Here is a 19,569-nt window from a genome sequence, read left to right on the forward strand (position 1 = left end):
TCGCAAGTTTGCCAGGCATGAGATTCTCAGAGTTTTGTCTGAAATCAGACTTTTTGAATCTGAGAGAAAGACATTATTAGTATAGAAAGATATGCATTTTTTTAGACATATCGTCAATTTGCAGACTTTTTTTTTTTTCCAATTGACAATCTCATTCCTGGGTTGCCCTTGCAGCATCTCTTTCAGTACATTCCCAAATGTGTGAATGCGTTTGTTTATGGTGTATATCGAGGACACACGCGTGCAACATCATCGATAAATTGAGGACAGGTTAGAAAACGTGTACAAAACCAATGAGAGCTGTTGCAAAAAGTATTAATAAAGGAAAAGGGAAGAGGAACAAAAGAAAATCCTTGATTTACACCATAAACAAACGTGGGTGTATGTGTGTGTGTGTCCTCACCACTGTTTCCCTTTGATTGCTATCCAGAGGTTCACGAGTGTGGCAACAACACAGACTGCGGCATCCATGGCCAGTGCGACACAGGCATGTGCCGATGTGAGAAGGGCTGGACCGGCGAGCACTGCTCACAGGAGGCCAGTTGCCTGCTGCCATGCTCCCCTAGAGGGCGCTGTGTGGACGATTCCTGCGTCTGTGAGCTGGGCTGGAATGGCAGGCTTTGTGGGCTGGGTAGGTGGTTTGAATCGGGATTACTGCCATTTGTTTAAGTCAGGAAATGTGGTTGTTTCAAAAGATAATTTAAATTTTTCCTTGAAACAAGAATTGCAATCTTAGAGTCAGAAAGGGCCATATTTCTTATTTCAGCATAATGAAAAACACTTTAATGTTATTCATATCAGTTAAACCATTTGTGGAATTGCAGGTTCATTTCTTATTTGGAAATGTCTAATATTTCAAAGACTTAAAATGAAAAAGACAAGTATGAAAAAGACAAGTATGGAAGAGTTTCGGTGTTATTTTTATGTGATGAATCAAATTAAGTCACTGCTCAGATAATTCACTGCAAATTGCTTAAAATAACTGAGTGGTAAGGAGTTATATCTGTGCGCATGCAAGATTTAAAGGTCCTTCAAGATGAAAACAAGTGAAGCCCGTGCTGTTGAAATGTTGCTCTGTTCTGGCAATATAGCTACTGAGAAACATTTGGTAGTGAGATGAAAGTAGTTTTAGAGTTTCTTTGCCTTAGCTTCCTTACTCAATGTCATTGAATTGTTTTTCTCGATCTTCCAGAGGGTTGCCCAGATGGCTGTAACACCCACGGTGACTGCCAGTTTGTGGACATGCGGTGGCAGTGTGTCTGCACGGGGCCGCACCGCGGCAAAGCCTGTGAGATCACCATGGAAACGGCCTGCTCCGACGGACAAGACAATGATGGAGGTAAGTTGATGTTTGGCATTCATCACAGCCTTTTACTCCAAAATTTGTTTTAAATTATCTGTTTTTCAGTGATTCTCAGTTGTAAATTGAAGCCTGTTTTACATTGTGTTTGATATGAATACGTCAGATGTTGTTTTGGACATTATTGAAATCCTGGCTTTGATTTGAGCTTAGACTCGAGGAGAATTTATGCCCTTTACTTTAGGAACTCCAGACCAATAAAGGTCTATATTCTGCTTCAGGAACAGTGTCACATTAGGCCAATATTTCAGAGTATTTGCATTTGGTGTGAGCATTAACTCTTTCGCTACGGAATTTAATTTACCGATTTTTCCCCGTTTGGACGTAATAAACCGCTGGAAATTCCGCCGTGTGTAGATGTGGACGCCGCCATCTTTAAATGTCTCTCCGTAAACAAACTGCTCACAATAACCTGCAGCAGACCCCGGCGAGACGGAGAGCCGCTGGCAGCGGCTCAAACTAGGGTCAGAGGTTATACGATATAAATTATGTAAATAAGGCACACGTCATGGGGATACCCCGTTTATTCACAGCGACGTCACCGAGCTGCCAGCGGCTTGCCGTACGACATGTACAATTTTTGTGTGCCGCTGTCAGCGGCTCGCCGTAGCGAAAGAGTTAAAGGCTTTTAAATGATTCTGAAGTAACAATAGCAGCCAAAGCTGGGGTAGAAGCCAAAATTTCAAAATCCTCTTTTGTTTCCTTTTAACAAAGATGACATCAGTAAATTGAATTCTGTTTCCTTTTTTGCCCAAGATACCTTGATGGATTGCCTGGACCCCGACTGTTGCCATGATGACTTCTGTGCCTCCAGTATCCTCTGCACGACGTCGCCAGACCCAGGGACCATCCTGGGCCGTGACGCCATGTCCCTAGTCACCCCGCCGTTGTCCTTCTACGATCGCTACAAGTTCCTGGTAGAGGCAGACAGCGTGCAGACGGGGGCCATGCTTGACGACGTGGATCCAAGGTGAGTCAAGCTGGTCAACTGTTGCTCTACTGGGAAATTCTCCGAAATAGATTCCTCACTGCCTAATTTTGAAACAAAAAATGCACTTACTACACGTGGCACTGTATTTTGACTTTCCAAAATGTTTTAGATACTTTTCATGAAGGTTGATATCATTATTATTTTTCAGGTTGATAAAAATTAATATTTATAAACTTCAGTGTTGTCTTTGAGGACTGGGGTTTTCCTTGTCCCAAATGTTAATATTGAACTGTAATTTAAATTTTCCCCATAAATTTGTCACAGCCACGTTGCAGTGATTCACGGCCGACTGGTTGGTGAGGATGATGGACCTATCACTGGCGCCAGGGTGCATGTAGAAATCCAGCCCTCGCTGGGCTATACCTACACCAGACAGGATGGAATGTGAGTACATGAAACACAGAAAAACTACGAATAAAAGTTCGTTTCCATTCAGTTTTGTTGAATAATTTGGCATCCACAATTGGAAGCCATTACGGAAAATGGTGCCAAAATAGTGTGCATGTCATATACATGCTCTCCATGCGTCTTTGACTAACATTGTCACCGAAAATGCAGGCATGCGAGAATGTGTAAGAGTCATATGTAACTTGTAAGTAAGAAACTACCTCAGATTACAGGGGTGTTTTTTCCCCAATTTCAAGTAAGGTAATGAGTAACAGGGTACAAAGCACTGTCACAGTTCATTCAAATAGCTTGTCCGAGACGGCAAATCTGGTGATTGACTAATTAGGCCTTGTGACTTGACTTCATATCTGACAGGGATTATGGTAACACAATTGAATTTGTAACGTCAAAGGCAGCACTTGAATTTATAACATGACTTCTTGCAGGTATGATCTGATGGTGCTGGGTGGGGGCTCCATCCGTCTGATCCTTGAGCGTCAGCCCTACCACCAAGCCACCAAGTACATCTACATCCCTCTGCAGAGCTTCATTCACGTCGACGACATCACGATGTCAGCGACGTCCAGCACGGCTGCCGACAGCAACATTTTCAGCAGTCACCACGCCGCGGTGTGTGCTGGGGAGGATTTCCCTGTACCGGAATTCAAGAAAATCAGCGCTGTCGGGAGCGAGGAGGGGACATGTCGTGAGGAAGGCTTCTCTGTAGATCAGAGGGTAGGTTTGGGATTCTTTGTGATGCTCACCCGCATGTTAACCAGTTCGCGTCGTATGACATTTTGTGGTATTGGGAACGGATGACGGATAAACACGCAACGAGCAAGGCAGGAAATATCTGTCTGCAACCCGCTCGCATCGAGCATGGCCAGAAATATCAGGGTGTGCTACCCGCAGATGACGGCCTGAATACAATCGTGCCTCGGTCATGTACAAATAATCCCAGAGCAAACTGGTTAATGAGAGCAAATAGCATTTAAGGGACAAAATTTGATTTTGAGTTAAAGAAATATTGAACTCTTGGCATTTAAACAAAAAAAATATTTTTAAAAATCTCAGAATTCTTTTCAATCAACAACTAGTCAATCACAATTTCATAACAAGTAAATCACAAGTTCATCAAAAAGTCACAAATCCGTCAGAAATAATCATAGATCAGTCACAAATTAACTACATGTAAATCATGAGGAAAGTCATAAAACTCGATCACAACCCAATCACAGTTCAGGAATTCCTCTTTCCCCAGCTCATATTGAATATATTCTCACATGACTAGAAACTAGACTTGCCGTGTTACTGACAGTGCGACTTGTGATAATTTGTGATAACTTGAACAAAACTCAAACAAAACTGTTCACTGCTCTATCTTTATATTTCCAGGCAATCCATGAGCAGGTCCCCATCTCCGGCACCAAGCTGACCCTAGACTACTTCAGCCAGAGCGGCCCCGGTCAGCCCTCTATGCTGGCCCTCAAACTGACCCCACCCTCCCTGCCCCAGAGTCTGGAGATGGTCCACGTCAGCGTCAGCCTGGAAGGCAGGAGGTTCCAGGACACTCTCATGCCAGAGGAAGGAATGGAGTACACGCTACGCTGGGACGGGAGGAACGTGTACGGACAGACAGTGTATGGAAGAGCTATTGCCATAGGTAAGAACTGGGGGGCATTGAGGTTTTTTCCAATCCTTGGATCTGACCCTAGCTTGGGTTTCAGGAGTTTTAAGGCCCTGACTTTGGGGACTGAGTTCAGTATAAGTACATGTTCAGTTTTTTTGGGTACAAAATCCTGTAACTTAAACCAAAGTTTCTCCATTTGGTTGGGACTTTGAAAACCTCAAAAATAATTCTGGAGCCAGCGATAAAAACAAGCCTGGAGACAAAGCTGAGCGTTAGAAAATTCTCTAAGTATTCAGAAAAGTTCCATTTAAAAACATGACAGATATTAGAATATTAATGTTTGTCTACAATGATTTTATTCCAAAAGTTAATTTAACAATTTCTGGATGATAATTACAATAGAAATTTTACTTCATTTTTTCAATATTTTTGTGGGGCATATTATGTATGTAATGTAGCAACAGTTAAACAAAATAATCTATATGACACTTAAGTAAATGTTCTAAATTTTCCTCCAAAAAATTGGCCTGTGCCCACTCCTCCTTAAAAGATGCTTACATTTGTGTAGGTGGCATTCCAGAATTTGTCTTAAAAAAAACCCACTGTGGTTGTTTTCCTAGTTTCTGTTGGCTATGAGTACCAAGGCTGTGATGACATCATTTGGAGGAAGCAGCGAATCGCAATTGACGCACCTGACTGGGGCTCCATGGATCTAGGCGGCTGGCAGCTACCTGTCCACCATAACTACAATCCAGAAAAAGGTAAGAATCACTGGAGAGAGACTAAAAAGGGCATTGTGTTATGAATGAATCACAAGTCAATGAAAAGTCAGGATGTTGATCGGAATAGCTCGTCACTTGACTTCAGAGAGGATGACTTGTGATGACCTGAATTCAACTCGGGGAAAGGATTGGCGTTTCATTAATAGTTGTTCTGTTAAACCATACAAACCAGAGGGAGACGCGAGTAGACTGGTTCCAAGTCCCTCAATTATCACAGAGGTAGGAACCATTTTAGATATGCAAAGTTAATGCTGTAAACAACATGTTGTCTTAAATGCACACATATACAGACATCAGACATCAAGCCTGCGTACAAAACATGTATATCGTCCTTGAAGAGCAGCATTCGGAAATTTAGGTGTGAAATGGACAAAGCTTTCAAAGAATTCACAACACATCTTCTCATTTCTCTGTACTTCATCAGCTATCCTGAGCCTTGGCACAGGCCAGCGTGTGTTCTACCACCACCAGCCGGCCACCATCCAATCCATCATGGGCAATGGTCGTCAGCGTAACGAGGACTGCTCGCAGTGCGCGGGCCGAGCCAAGAACAACCGCATGCTGGCACCCATCGCCCTGGCCAGCAGTCCTCAGGGTGATGTTTACGTCGGTGATTCCAACTTTGTCCGGAGAATTGACAAGTACGGCAATGCCACCAACGTTCTGCAGTTGAGGTTAGTCTGAGGCTTTTCATTGACTTTTGGAGTTTGTTGGAGTTTGTTGAAGACATGGAATGCATGGAACTAAATGTAATGTGAAAGCCGGACTCTAGACAGACTCTAACTGAAAGCTCATTTACCTGTCTTGAATAAAAGACATAATTTCCAGTGCCTTGAGTACCTAATTGCTGGTAGATACATGCGCTATATTAGACTCAGGAATTTTTTTTACTATATTTATTATTGTTATTGTTAGATTTGAGAAAACCCAGCTCAAAAGACCCAAATCTGAAATCGTTTGAAAATGTAGTGTTAAAAAATTACGTAAATGTGGCTTTCAGCGGTATCCAGCTGCTAATGTGTGATTGCTTGATAAAGCTCCAACTGAGATGAAAAAACCTCTGAATTTCTAAATGTTGTCTAATTTACATTGTTTTAAACACTCTGTATAAAAATCACTTGAGTGTGAATTCTAAAAATCACATAACTGCCATTTGTGACAGATGTACACAAATTACTTGGCTTTTAAAAGTCTTTCAAGCTCAAAAAATGCATCTTAAACTCATAAAAAAAGTTCCTCTCCCCCACAGATATCAGCCCTCCTACAAGTACTACCTGGCCGTGAGCCCCCTGACAGGCGTCCTGTATCTCTCAGACGGACAGACCCGCCAGATCTACCAGATCAGGAAGCTAGCCAACATCCCCAACGTCTCCAGCAACCTGATGCTGGTGGCCGGTACAGGAACCCCCTGCCAACCTCTGGATCCTGATGGCTGCGGCGATGGGGGGTCGGCCACGGATGCAAAGCTGCTGGATCCCAAAGGTGAGTGGAGGATCTAGGATTTTTCATAAGAGGTTGGGTGAGGTCTTAAAATCAAGAAATTTTGAAATGGGTAGGCTGAGTTGTTGAAGTCAATGATTTCTTCAACGGAGTTGACTGCGAGTGTTGAACTTTAATAAAGCAGTATTTTTAGTTTAAGGTGGAAGGTGGCTGAGGTTTGGAAATTGGGGAGTGTTTTTTTTGTAATGGAGGGGTTGGGGCTGAATTGTTGAAGTGAGCATGTGAAGAGACCAAAGGCCTTAAGTAATGAACTAATGAAAAGAAATGTGAGATTCTTTCCAGTAATGTATTATTTTGTGATATTTGTTAATTTTTCAGGCATCGCTGTTGGTAGAGATGGAACCATATACTTTGTTGATGGAACCGTAGTCCGGAAGATCCAAGATGGCATCATCACAACAGTAGTCGGGTCCCATACCTGGGTCGGGCCAACCAGACTGCCGAAATGCTCCGACAGCATGTCCTTCGATCAGGTAGGAAAGCAATGGATGTTGATTTTTTTGTTTTGGGGTTTTTTTTTGTCAAGGATGCTGGCAACAGAGCTGACTCGTTGAAAAAATCAGTCGCTCACTTTAGATTATGAAAATTTGGAGTTTGCCAAACCCAATTTCCTATTTTTTTTTTAAATTTTTTTTTTACTTGACCAGGTGAAGCTTCAGTGGCCAACTGATATTGCCATAAATCCCATTGACGACTCCATTTACGTTACCGATGAAACGGTCATCCTACGGCTAGGGAAAGACGGTTTAGCATCGGTCTTCGCTGGTGTTCCCCCCAATTGCCCCTTTGATGGTGCCCCACAGTTAGGCCCCTCTGATGAAGATCACATGATCAGCGGCGTCCAATCAGGACCCAAGTTGGCCACGCAGGAGCAGTTGATGCTGCCTAGTGCCTTAGCCTTTTCAAGCACTGGTGAGCTGTTTGTAGCCGAGACGGATAACCTCCATCTGCACCGCGTCCGCCGCATCACCACGGATGGAATTATCTCCTGGTATGCCGGCCGAGACTCGGAATGCGACTGCCGTGAGGAGGAGTGCATCTGCTTTGATCAGGATCAGCTCTTCGCTGTCGATGCCAACCTCAACACTCCCGTTGCCTTGACTGTAACCCCAGACAACGACCTCATCATCGCGGACCAGAGGAACCTCCGCATCCGCAAGGTCACCTTAGACATCCCCAAGCTCGACGAAGAAGGCCACTATCTCCTGGCATCACCAGATCGTCGCGAGATCTACCGCTTTGACCAGCGGGGATTCCACCAGACCACGTGGGACACCCTCACGCAGCTGGCATCCCGCAACCTGTCCTATGATGGCAACATGAAGCTACGGTCAGTCTCTGATGGACCCGGAAACGATTTGAGGATCATCCGTGATGATAACGGGTCTCCATTGAGACTGCTGCCATCCAGCGGCGATATTGTCGAGCTGACCCTGAACAGTCAGGGCTTGTTGACGGGGACTGCCAATGGAGATGGGAGTCAGGTTACCAGACTGGAGTATCATGATTCCGGTGAAGGTCTGCTGATGGCAAAATACAGTGGCAATGTACTACAACACGTCTATGAGTAAGTAATATTACTAAGCTGATTATTTTTTATGTAGTTTTGTTAGAAAATGCAGATTGCAAAATAATAAAATTGAAATTGAAATTGTCAAAATATAGTCTACAGATTGTCACTTGGGATGCAATGTGCTCTCGCCCTTTGAATTCACCTTGAATTCATAAGCATTATTATTATTTGTCTCTTTCACTGTGGCATCCTCACAGGTACAACAAGCAAGGGTTATTGGAGACAGTCACGTGGCCAACAGGGGAGGTGACCAAGCTACGATCCAGGACCAACGACTCTCACTCCATCGTTGAGATGACTGAGCCAGGCCGGGCTGACTTCATCAGCTCCACGCTGCAGCACACTTGGCTGACGGAGCAGACGCTACTGCAAGGTGGGTTGGAGAACTGTCAGAAATGATAAGATCTCATTTTTAAACTTGGAGTGAGGATTGTGACTCAATTCCTTCAAACCCTTGCTCGCCGAGTGTATATTTTTCTTCAGTGTGCTGGATGTTTGCCAATACCCTCCATGTGAAGTCTACTGGAGGATGCAAAGCCCAATCAGAAAAGACTCCAAATGAAGTGATTTTTAGGATACTTATTTGCTTATTAGAGGATAAGTTTCGCATTTTGGGGGAGTGTGTAGACATATATCCATTCAATAAACACAGGGCTTTCTAAAAGCAAAAATTGCAGTGTTTTGGAGAAGGTTGTAGGGTTTATAAGGAATCAACTCTCAGTAGTTGCAGATTCCAGTTCCCAGAATGACACCCCTTTCAGATCCGCTAACATAAAATAATATATACAAAAATATGTGATATGGGTAAAGTTAATGCCATAGTGCCCAATAATGGGATCAGTCAGATTTCAGATAAATATTTTCAAGACTTATGAATTTTACATCATCTTATCCCTCAATACAGCGGACCTGATGGCCACCATCATCCAATCACGCCATGACGGCCAGTTCTCCCTCAGCTACCCCAACGGTGTCACCGTCCAACTGCAGCGGGATTCTCACCCAGTCTACGAGGATGACCCTTACGCCGTCATGACCAAACGCAAGATTGTCCTGCCCGAGGACCTGGTCAACCGGCTGGACTGGCGATACTACGGGCGGAGGGGAGGTCAAGACAGGCGGAAGATACTGGTCATCGGCCGGAAACTGCGGGTAAGGAGGAGGGCAAGGAGGAGTTAATTCAAGAAGAGTTTCAGCGTGAATAATGATTTAACCATTAGTTGATCTCTCTTTATCAGCTTTCCTTTTGTCACCTTGCATGTGAAAGTGAAGTTTACTCAAAGAAGTCATACTCACTTACATCTCTTGCCAGTTTTTCTGTCAGTGTTTCCATCTGTACCCACAAATGAAACAAGTCTTTTAAGAACCAACGATGCAAATAATGTCCTGCTTCCAAGTAGTCCTCTAGAGTTGCCTGAACATCATTGTGAAAGCTACTTATGGTTAACAGTAGACCATGCTCAAACTTTCTTTAAGATTAAAGAGCGTTGCTCAAAGAATGATTTGCTGCTTGAATCTTCAAGGATTTATCCAATCCTATCATTTCTCCTTCATTCGTAGATCAACGGGGAGCACGTCTTCACTCTGGAGTACAACCGCTTCACCAAGACGGAGACCCTCCAGAACGCGGACGGCATCCCAATACTCATCATTACCCACGACGCAACGGGGCTACCCATCGAGTGGCTCCCCACACATGGCCTGAAACCCACCAACGCGACCTATGACCCTCTGGGCCGGCTCATTCGCTGGCAGCGGGGGTTGATGTTTGAGGCCTTCTCGTATGACATTGAGGGAAGGCTGGTTGGGCGTCGCCATGGGAATGACAGCATGTGGAATTTTGCGTATGAGAGAGCTGTTCAGGTAAGGCTAAATTTTATGTACTTTGGGGGTTTTATAAATATTTACAAAGTTACCATTGGGACAGGCCTCACTGTCATACAACTAAACTCCAGGCAAAAAGCAGCAAATTTATTGGTCATCTGTCTAATAAAGGTTTAAGTCTACCCATATTTCACAATGTCCAGTTTTCTACTGCCTGACCAAAAAAAAGCAATATATCAGCCATGGTTTCTCGGAGGAAATATCAAACTGATTAAGGTTGAAGATTTTGATTCTAATGAAAAAATCTAATTATCGACATTTTTATGCAATCTTTTTTTAGCCATCACAAACCACTGTGCCCAATGGCCAGCACTACGCCATGCTGTATGACAACTCTGGCAATCTGAAGATGGTTACCATGCCGACAGGAGCACGCCATCGAATCAGAACCGTGATCTCCCTCGGCTACACCAGAAACATTTACTCCAGTGAGGACAATGCACCCTGGGTAATGCAGGACCTCAGCCAATCAGGTCACCTCCTGCAGACCTACTTTCCCGGGACGGGACGCCGCACCACGTACATTTACGACAACAAGGATCGCATGGCTGACGTACTCTTTGAGGAGACGGCCGTGGAGTACAGTTACCACAGCAACACAGACCAGGTGAAGACGATCGAGCTACAAGAGGGGCGATTCCACAATTCCATGCGATTCGTGCACAATGGACCGCTGGTGGAACAGATGCTGGTGCGCACGACCGGTTTCGAGGGGTTGATGAATGCGCGATACGATTACGTCTACGACGCGACTTTCCGTGCGGCAACCATCTCTGCTGAGTTCAACACAACGGTGCTGCCGCTGAAAGAAATGAGATTTGACAGCGAGACAGGCAGAGTGGAACAAATGGGGTTCTTTACGGTGACCTACCCAGATGCCGTCACTCAGATCATGGCGGATTCCTTCTTCCAGTTGAGGAAACAGTATGGCACGTATGCATTGCTGCAAGAAGTCAGTTACCAAATCACCGGAGTGGGCACTATCGCCAGCATGTCACTTTTGTATCATTTAACCGGCCGTATGGCTCAGCGTGTGCTGACAATGCCCAACGAGTCCCACACCACAAAGTATTTCTTTGACGTCAACGGCCAGTTGGAAGAAGTCACGGTGGACGATCGCTTAATGTGGAAGTATACATATGACAACAATGGCAACATCGCTTCACTGAGCCATCAGGGTTCAATTGAAACATTGGACTATGATGACCAGGACCGCATCACCAGGGTCGGTACCACTGATTACCGGATGGATAGTGATGGCTTCCTGACCCAGAGAGGAGAAGAGATCTTTGAGTACAACTCCAACTGTCTTTTGGTGCATGCTTACAAGCCCCATGTCTACGACATCCGCTACAAGTATGATGGCGTGGGCCGGCGCATCTGGCGTAAAGACCACACGGGCCGGCAGGTCCAGTTCTTCTATGGCGACATCACTAAACCCACCCGCGTCACCCACATCTATGACCACATGGCCCGCGAGATGACCTCTCTGGAGTATGACCTCCAGGGCTTCCTGTTTGCTATCCGTCGGGGCCAGACACAGCTGTACGTGGCGTCCAATCACGTCGGCTCCCCCATTGCTGTCTTCAATGCCAACGGGGAAATCCTCAAAAGACTCACCCTGGATCCTCTAGGTAAAGTCCTGAGTGACTCGGACCCAACGTTTCTTCTCCACATCGGCTTCCAGGGAGGCATCTACGACTCGCTAACAAGACTGGTCCATTTTGACAGAAGGGACTACGATCCCATCTGTGGCCGATGGACGTCACCCGACCTCAACTTCTTCAAGGACATCACACAGACTTCCAGGACTAAAGCATTCAACATGTACACATTCAATGGAAACATCTTTGTTGGAAGTGATACAGAGAGCCACTACCTGTCAGGTGAGCACAAAAGCAGGAACGGTTCAATAAGATTAAACAGATGTTCTCCAAATGGTTGCAGATGTGTTGCACATCTTGGCAAAAAAGACATAGCAGTGGTATATTCTCTGGCAAACATAGACTTTATTTGAAAAGTGTTGAAAAAGTACATGCAAATGCCAGCAATACGTATACATACAGAAGGCGCAACTTTTGAATTGTTTCCAAGTATAAATTGGTTGTGGAACCAAACTTTTAAAGACGACCTCTCTTCCCTTGCCCTGTTAGATCTGTGGAGTTGGTTCCCAGTGTTGGGATATGACATCAACAACATGATCCCCCAGCTGAATCGCAACGGCCAGATCGAGACGATTGACTCTCAGCGCTCAGCCTGGAAGGACAGCACGGTCATGACATCCTGGGCAAAGGTACGTGCCTCCTCTAACATAGTGTGATAAACAATTTGTACTTTATAAATATACCTTCAAACTAAATAAGTGTGCAAACTCCATGCCAGAGAACATCATCTATGGCAGAGCTAGAAAATGCATCCGACCGTAAAGGATATTTCTGTCGTGCACCCAGGCTCAGTGGCATTCAGATTCTCATAGGTAGACTCCATGAGTTCGTGCAACATTTATTTGAAAATTAGTTGCCACTACGCCACTTCAATGTTGTAGTCAAGTGCACACAAGGCATTTTGACTTTGAAGTCAAGTGACAAGCTTGTAAAGTGCATTGTGATAAGGAAATTGCATGGGCTCTATTCATGAGTCAGCCATATTAAATTGAAAGCGAGGTAAATTTTTTTATTTTTGGAACTTGCTAAGAGAAATGAAAGCAATGACATATTAAAAGTAAATTACAAATTAATTCCAGTGTGTTGTGATGAATAATATAAGATTTGTGATTAGACATACCCTAATGTTTTAAGCCACATTTACAAAACTAAATGAAAGTGAGGCTAGAATGCATAAGTAGTCTGGCACCATCCCATTCAACAGTTCACAATTGATAAAATACACTCAGGGAACACGACCAAATTGGCTTCCTCGTGATTAAAGGGAATATACATCATTTGCTTTTGCTGTAATTTTCAGAAATGGATGGAATTGGGGGGTTGGAAATATATATCAAATATAGTTAGACTGACTTTTTTGAGGTTTTGGGTTCGAAAATGCTATAAAAACCAAGAAAAACAATCATTTTCCTGTAGTCTGGTTCCCTGACTCCATTTAAGAAGAAACAGAGCAGTTTACATATATTGGGGAATTGTAAGGTCAGGGAATCAGTCTAGCTGGCTTGTACCCGTTCATAGGTGTATAATCGATTGCAAACAAGTGCGATGGTCAACTGGGGCAAGTATTTGAAAAAAAGCCAGTTTTTTTCCAACGCTGATCGGCCGATCAGCGTTGGAAATTGATACAAAAATAACACTTTTCTTGAAAATGACAGTACACCAGGTGCCATGATTTTACAGGATGCTTTACACTGTCATTCACTTACAGTCCAGCAAGGTATTTCAAAATGATTTGGTAGTTTTATTTTTTGATGTTTGCAAATGATGTATTTTCCCTTTAAGGCCCATTGTCATAGTTCTTCAGCTATAAAGTGTAACCTTACTTCTGATTGGACTTGGGACTGGATGAATTCAGATTTGACTTTCCATTTTCTAATGTAAAATCTCCATCACTGAGGATACCTTTCTCTATTCTCTCCAAACAGCCCTGCACTGCCCTTGACTGCCAGGGAAGCCTTCACATGGACATGATGTACACCAACTTCCACGCTCTGCCCATCGACCACTTTGCCAGGGACTCTAAAACCTACACTCCACCCCCTGTCAAATTCACCAGTAGCCCCGCCCTCATTGGAGGGAGCGTCCTGCTGACGCTCAACCGCGACAAAATTGACGTGGAGGTGTTCGGGGCCATCGGAGAGACAACGGAGAAGCTGGTCTCCATAGTAACCGGGGCTGAAATCCTGGAGAAGTTGCGCCACACGCAGGATGGGCGCGATGTGCAGTATTTTGTGAAGTCCAACGACGCGGAGGACGACTTGGACGCGCTGGATTTGATTCCGGAAGTTGCAAGCTTGAACATGATTCTCAATGATGGGAGAATGGTGGTGGCAGCAAGGTCGTCACCTCAAGCCAATGCCACGATCATTACGCTACGGACGGAATACATAGCCTGGAACTTCATGTACGGTATCACGTCAGACGCTGCCAGAACTATGGTGCTAGCCCAGGCTAAGGATGTGGCCATTGCCCAGGCCTGGCAAAAAGAGAAAGTCAACATTTTGAACAACCGGCGGGGCACGATCAACTGGACCGCCGTGGAAAAGGCGGCCATCTTACAAAATGGCTTCCTGCCCACCTATGAGGGGCAGTACACACTGGACCCAACGGTCTTCCCAGAAATGGCCTTTGATGGAAATGCCATACGACTCGTCAGGGTGCCTCAAAATCTACAAACGTAGCATTGACGCAACTTGGACAAGCCTGAGGAAACTATTGGCGTCTTTCTCGAAGTTCCACATGCTGTTTATAATTCAGCAGATGTTTTCTGAAAAATAGCGTGTCGTTATGTAGCACCTCTGCTGGAGTAGTATCCATCACCTTCACGGGCCATTGAGTCCTATAGTGCTTCCATAGAACTGAGATGATTTCAAAGATGCAAGCTTTAAGGACTGTCAATCTCAGCTGGATTTTTACCACTTTGGTTCTTCAAAGATGAAGAATAATGCAAATTTGTTAACCGCACCAACGGCTACAAGTTTCAATTGTAGAGTAGCCTTATGCTTTTCAAAAGAAAACATAAAACTGAGTGAAGGAATGTATTCAAGTCTTGTGACTGGGATGATGACATGGACAAGTTTCAGTAGAAGAGGCAATAAGGCCTGTTACAACATCTGCAAATGTGTATGAGAATTATCTCCTGCTACTCCATTGCAGTGTGTGTTGTGTTCACTGGAGATCAAAGAAGTAAAAAATATGCCCTGCTTCCTTTAATATGCAGGACCGTGTGATTAGCAATTTTAAAGGTCTACCTGCACTATTGCAAATCTCTACTTATCAAGAAGCTAACTTGGTGGAGGTTTTTTTTTTTACCTCTAAACCTGTCATCAAAAAGGGAGATCGCCTCAATATGCATTGCGAGATCTTAAATGAACTGTCTGCATTTTCTTGTGTGCTGTATTGACAAGACAACGCTACCACATGCATACTTAATGTGCCATATGTTTATATATATATACCATTTACGCTGCGAAAAAATATGTGCTTCTGATAATTCATCAGAATTTAATTTGTAAAAACTAACCGTTTTTTACCTGTACATGTGTATAACTATTATGATTGGTCATCAGTTTTCCAATCAAAAAAAATGTCGTGATTTAAATAAACTTGTGAATAAAAATATAATATGTAATTTAACTTTTGTGAGAAAAATCATGAAATGAAAGAAAAAAGTGTAATTTATATCAGATGTTCGTTTGAATGAATATGAAAAGTGGCAACCCTATATAAGGTTGAATTATAAGAAATTAGGACAAAAATTGTAAATAGAATTTAGATACACAATCAGTAATGCTAGCTTATTTGAAAACCACCATTTTTTATACTGGTGAATGACACATTTCAGCATATGGGAATAGTGGATTAACACATATGTAAATAGGTTTGGGAAAAAATGGTTGCAGAAGCGGGATCTTCTGTTTGATTTTTGTTAACTCAGCAATTTTGGTAAACAAAGCATTTGAAAGTCTGCTCAGTTTTGAGCATTATTGGAGGGTTTCTTGCGGCATTTTTATTTTGTGTTGACCTGTTAAATTTTATGTTTAAATGTAGATATAGTAATACTCATAATGTACATGTACTTATGATACATGTTTTGAACAGCGAACGTTTTGAACGTGTTTATTAGTTCAAGACACTTTAGGACAATTTTTCACATTTGTTATCATATTAGAAAGTAACAAATCACTTAATTGCATGACAATCATTTTTGAAAGATATTTCAAGAACTGCTGTAGGTAAAATAGGTAGAAGACGTGAATGACTTAAAATACTGACATTTTATTTATGTTGCTAGAGTATATGCCAAATTTATTTAAATGTAATGTGCATTTTAAACTAGGTCTTTTGTGTTTCAGTTTATCATGGAAAGTAGAATTTCTGAGTTTGCAAAAATGTGGGTTTTCCATAAAAATTGCAGACTCTGTGGTAGACAGTTATACAAGCAAAAGGTTGATATTTTTATACCTAAATAGTAAGCATGTACATACCTTTTATTAACAAAAACAAAGTAATTTGTATGTACAAATATGAAAGACAAAAGTTCTATTCATTGACATGTCCTTTATAAAGCAAGGGATTCATTGTCATATTGAATAAGACTGAAAATTGTTTTTTCCTGTATGAGTCTAGAACAACTGTTGCCATAAATTACACCTTGTTGAAAAGTCAGGGTACATACTTTCTCAGTTAGAAAAGTTCCCTTCAGTTCCTTCAAGTTAAACGGGAAAAAACACAGGGTACCAGACAATTAAAATCATGTATTACATTGTAATTACATCAGAGACTTGACAAGAATGTTCCTTGCATCAAATATATCTGATATTTCACGTTAGATTTCCTACTCTGTTCAGTCGGTAAGTGTAAGTGATTACAGTGCTATGCAATCTAAATTCTTATTTTATGTCAATCTTTAATTGTTATTTTAAAGCTGTATAAGAAATCCATTACAATATATAGGCTGCCATTTTACAGAGAAGTTTAAACAACATGTTTATACATTGTACTTGGCTGAACCTTTTCTTTGCTATGTTTAGTACTAAATTTGTATTTCGTGTCTTGTTTTTGCATGTTCTTATTTTATATGTATATTTTCTGGATGGTCTTGCATTGACTCTCATCCTGTGTGTTCTTTACAACAACTCTTAAAATACTTTAGCCAAAAATACTGTAGTTTATGTATTTCTACTCCTTTTTATGATGTGACTTATCTGGTAGAGTGGTGCTCATTTTATTAGATAAAAAAGCTGTGAATATTGTGCTGATAGTCGAACTTGATGTACATACTCTTCACTCATCACTTGTTAATGTTATCCCCGTATCTTTTTTCTTTACGTTGCAAAGGTTTTCAAAATGGCATGTGTATTCTGTATTATGCATCCTTGAAGTTTAGCTGGAAGTTTCCTCTAAAATAGCTGCTGTTTTTCTCTGTAGCAGCCTGGCTGGTAGTGAACTAAATTGCAAAATTGTTAATAATGATGTAAGCATTATTTTTGTACAGCGCTGATGTGGAGAAGGTTTAAGCCTTGTCCAGTTTTGAGAATAAATAATTGATAAAAAAAAATCAAGCAGTGTGGCTTTATGTAATTGTGCGTTCAAGTAATGATAAGCCTGCTAAAGAAGTGAGATTTTTTTCAAAAATGATAAGGTTTTTGCGTACATTCCGTCCACACACTTCATTGCATCAAATTTGAAGAGGTAATCCTTTCTGCATATTAACTCTTTTGTTCAGTTTTATACTTGCATATTTCATTGTCAGTTTTTCTTATTTAATCATTTAGATTCGTATAATTTTCTGTGATACTCGGAAAACTTCACAGATATCCAATTGCATTTTCAGGAAAGAGTTCTAAAAGATTTTAAGCGTATTCTAGAAAATAATACATATTCAGCATATTCTAATTTTGAAGTCCCTGAAGGCAGCTGATTGGTTCATCTACAAAAGCGGCTGGCTAATTGTATTGTAGCTGACCATATTTGGGTGGGCAGGCTTGCATATAATTAAAAGGCTCAATGGTTGGCGCATCAGCTGGCTGGAAGGACGCCATTTTGTTCCACGCCACTTCGTGAAGATATTTTTGCAAATTTTCATCTGATTTTGCCTTCTAAATGCCATCTGTGGAGCTTGCTGACGGCAGAAAGATATATAATTCATCTGTGAATTTACCTCCTGTTCGAGCAATTTTGACGCATTTCGACTAGAACAGGGAGCTGTCGCTTTCCTTTCCGGTGAAGTGTAACTACATGTGTATTTCCGTAAGTAAAATGAACATGTTCTACAACACGAGGTAAGTTCATCCCAGGGGATTTACACACTATTCGTAAAGCGTTTGGAACGATACTCCTTCCTCACAATTTATAAGAATTCGAGGAAACTACGGCATCAATATTCCAAATGTTAAGTTGTGTTTGCTGCCCTGTGCTTGGTAAAGAAGTGTATCGTGCTGCAAATTGTACGAGGTCATATGAGAAAGGGGGAAAAGAGTCCCTCAAAAAAAGTCTGGCATCACAAAAAATTGAATTCATTGAAAATGGCGCGAAATACGTTTTCGGTTGGTATTCAAGACGCCACGTGCAGGCGCGGTGGGGGGGGGGGGGCCTGTAGCCCCATTTTTTTTTTGGTCTGAAAAAGAGTTGTCAGAAGGGGGCACTTGTACACTATAAGTATTATATACATTATATTGTAGGATTTTATCAACGCTCCCCATTGAAAATGTGGTACGAGCCCCCCCCCCCCCCCCCCCCCCCCCCCACCTTTTGATTTTCGGTGGCCTAAGTGTCCCCAGAAAAAAAACGGTCTACATTTCAGCACGCCTCCCTGCAATAATTTCTGGATCCACCCCTGCTAGGGCCCCCCCCCCCCCTGCTAGGGGCCCCCCCCCCAAAAAAAAATATATATAGGCTTTAGAACCGTGCCTGACCATGTGGAACTTTTGTCATTTATAAAATAGTTTGTGACTATGATAACTTGGTTCACAATGCATGAATATCAACTGCAAATTTTTGGTTCCACATTGCCAAAACAAAATTATAAACTACCTTGTATATATGTCCAATGTTACTTTCATATCTTGAAATATTCAGACCAATATAATTAATGGTATTTGTGGTTACCAATCCCAGTGATTCTCCTTACTTAGCCATTCCCATGGCTATTTCGTCTATATTCCCAGGACATTTTAATGGTGTATTTTTCAGAAAACAAACAGTTCAAAACTAATGTGCAAGGAAAATAGTCAGAGGACATGCAGGACTAAAGTTTTAAGGCACATTATTTTTTTTGGGGGGGGGGACAATTTATCAAAACTTAACTTGTGATTATGAGGTTCTCAAATAATTGCTCTCAATGTGAATGTATCTTGCTATCACTTCAGTTCTAAAAATGTAACCTCATTTTTTTAGTCTACAAATAAAGCAGTCTTTTTTCCTATGAAATGCTGGAAGGAGGTTCTCAAAATTTGCAATATCTTGGTTTTATGTTATCACTCATTCAAACAGACTGGGACCTTGAGTGCAGAAAAACATGCAAACAAAATCTGGGGAAATTTACGCACTCTTTAGCTGACAAAGCTCTCCAAAAGTTTCATGACAAAGACAAGGTCCTCAGTATTTCACCAGCCAAGTTTGGGTTCTCGGTTCGATTTTTAAAGGCAACTTTTCTTCAACAATTTTTCACCTGAGACTGAGAGTGGTGAAGCCTTAGACTCTCAATATGTTGAGAGTCCCACATTATCGGACTACCATTCAGGTATTACAAAGTTCCAGTATTGCCCCTGGGTGGGGAAAAGCCATTTTGAAATGC

At 42.2% G+C, this 19,569-nt stretch overlaps 1 protein-coding gene across 4 annotated transcripts in view; it reads left to right on the forward strand.

Annotated features, from left to right (window-relative positions):
- The window catches only part of LOC119728739 (teneurin-3-like), a 59,483-nt gene extending 42,152 nt beyond the window's left edge, over positions 1-17,331 (forward strand). For all 4 annotated transcript variants that reach the window (XM_038201094.1, XM_038201096.1, XM_038201095.1 and 1 more), the window contains 17 exons: positions 431-631; positions 1,193-1,339; positions 2,117-2,330; positions 2,616-2,735; positions 3,185-3,473; positions 4,134-4,401; positions 4,989-5,129; positions 5,575-5,824; positions 6,400-6,632; positions 6,969-7,123; positions 7,298-8,217; positions 8,421-8,596; positions 9,128-9,375; positions 9,784-10,086; positions 10,388-11,993; positions 12,261-12,400; positions 13,697-17,331. In XM_038201094.1, the coding sequence (XP_038057022.1) occupies positions 431-631; positions 1,193-1,339; positions 2,117-2,330; positions 2,616-2,735; positions 3,185-3,473; positions 4,134-4,401; positions 4,989-5,129; positions 5,575-5,824; positions 6,400-6,632; positions 6,969-7,123; positions 7,298-8,217; positions 8,421-8,596; positions 9,128-9,375; positions 9,784-10,086; positions 10,388-11,993; positions 12,261-12,400; positions 13,697-14,452 (6,167 nt within the window). In that variant the 3' untranslated portion in view covers positions 14,453-17,331. The remainder of the gene's footprint in view (positions 1-430; positions 632-1,192; positions 1,340-2,116; positions 2,331-2,615; positions 2,736-3,184; positions 3,474-4,133; positions 4,402-4,988; positions 5,130-5,574; positions 5,825-6,399; positions 6,633-6,968; positions 7,124-7,297; positions 8,218-8,420; positions 8,597-9,127; positions 9,376-9,783; positions 10,087-10,387; positions 11,994-12,260; positions 12,401-13,696) is intronic.
- The last annotated feature ends 2,238 nt before the right edge of the window (positions 17,332-19,569 follow it).

Source organism: Patiria miniata, unplaced genomic scaffold (genome assembly GCF_015706575.1).
Source record: "Patiria miniata isolate m_02_andy unplaced genomic scaffold, ASM1570657v1 HiC_scaffold_20, whole genome shotgun sequence".
Taxonomy (NCBI): Eukaryota; Metazoa; Echinodermata; class Asteroidea; order Valvatida; family Asterinidae; genus Patiria; species Patiria miniata.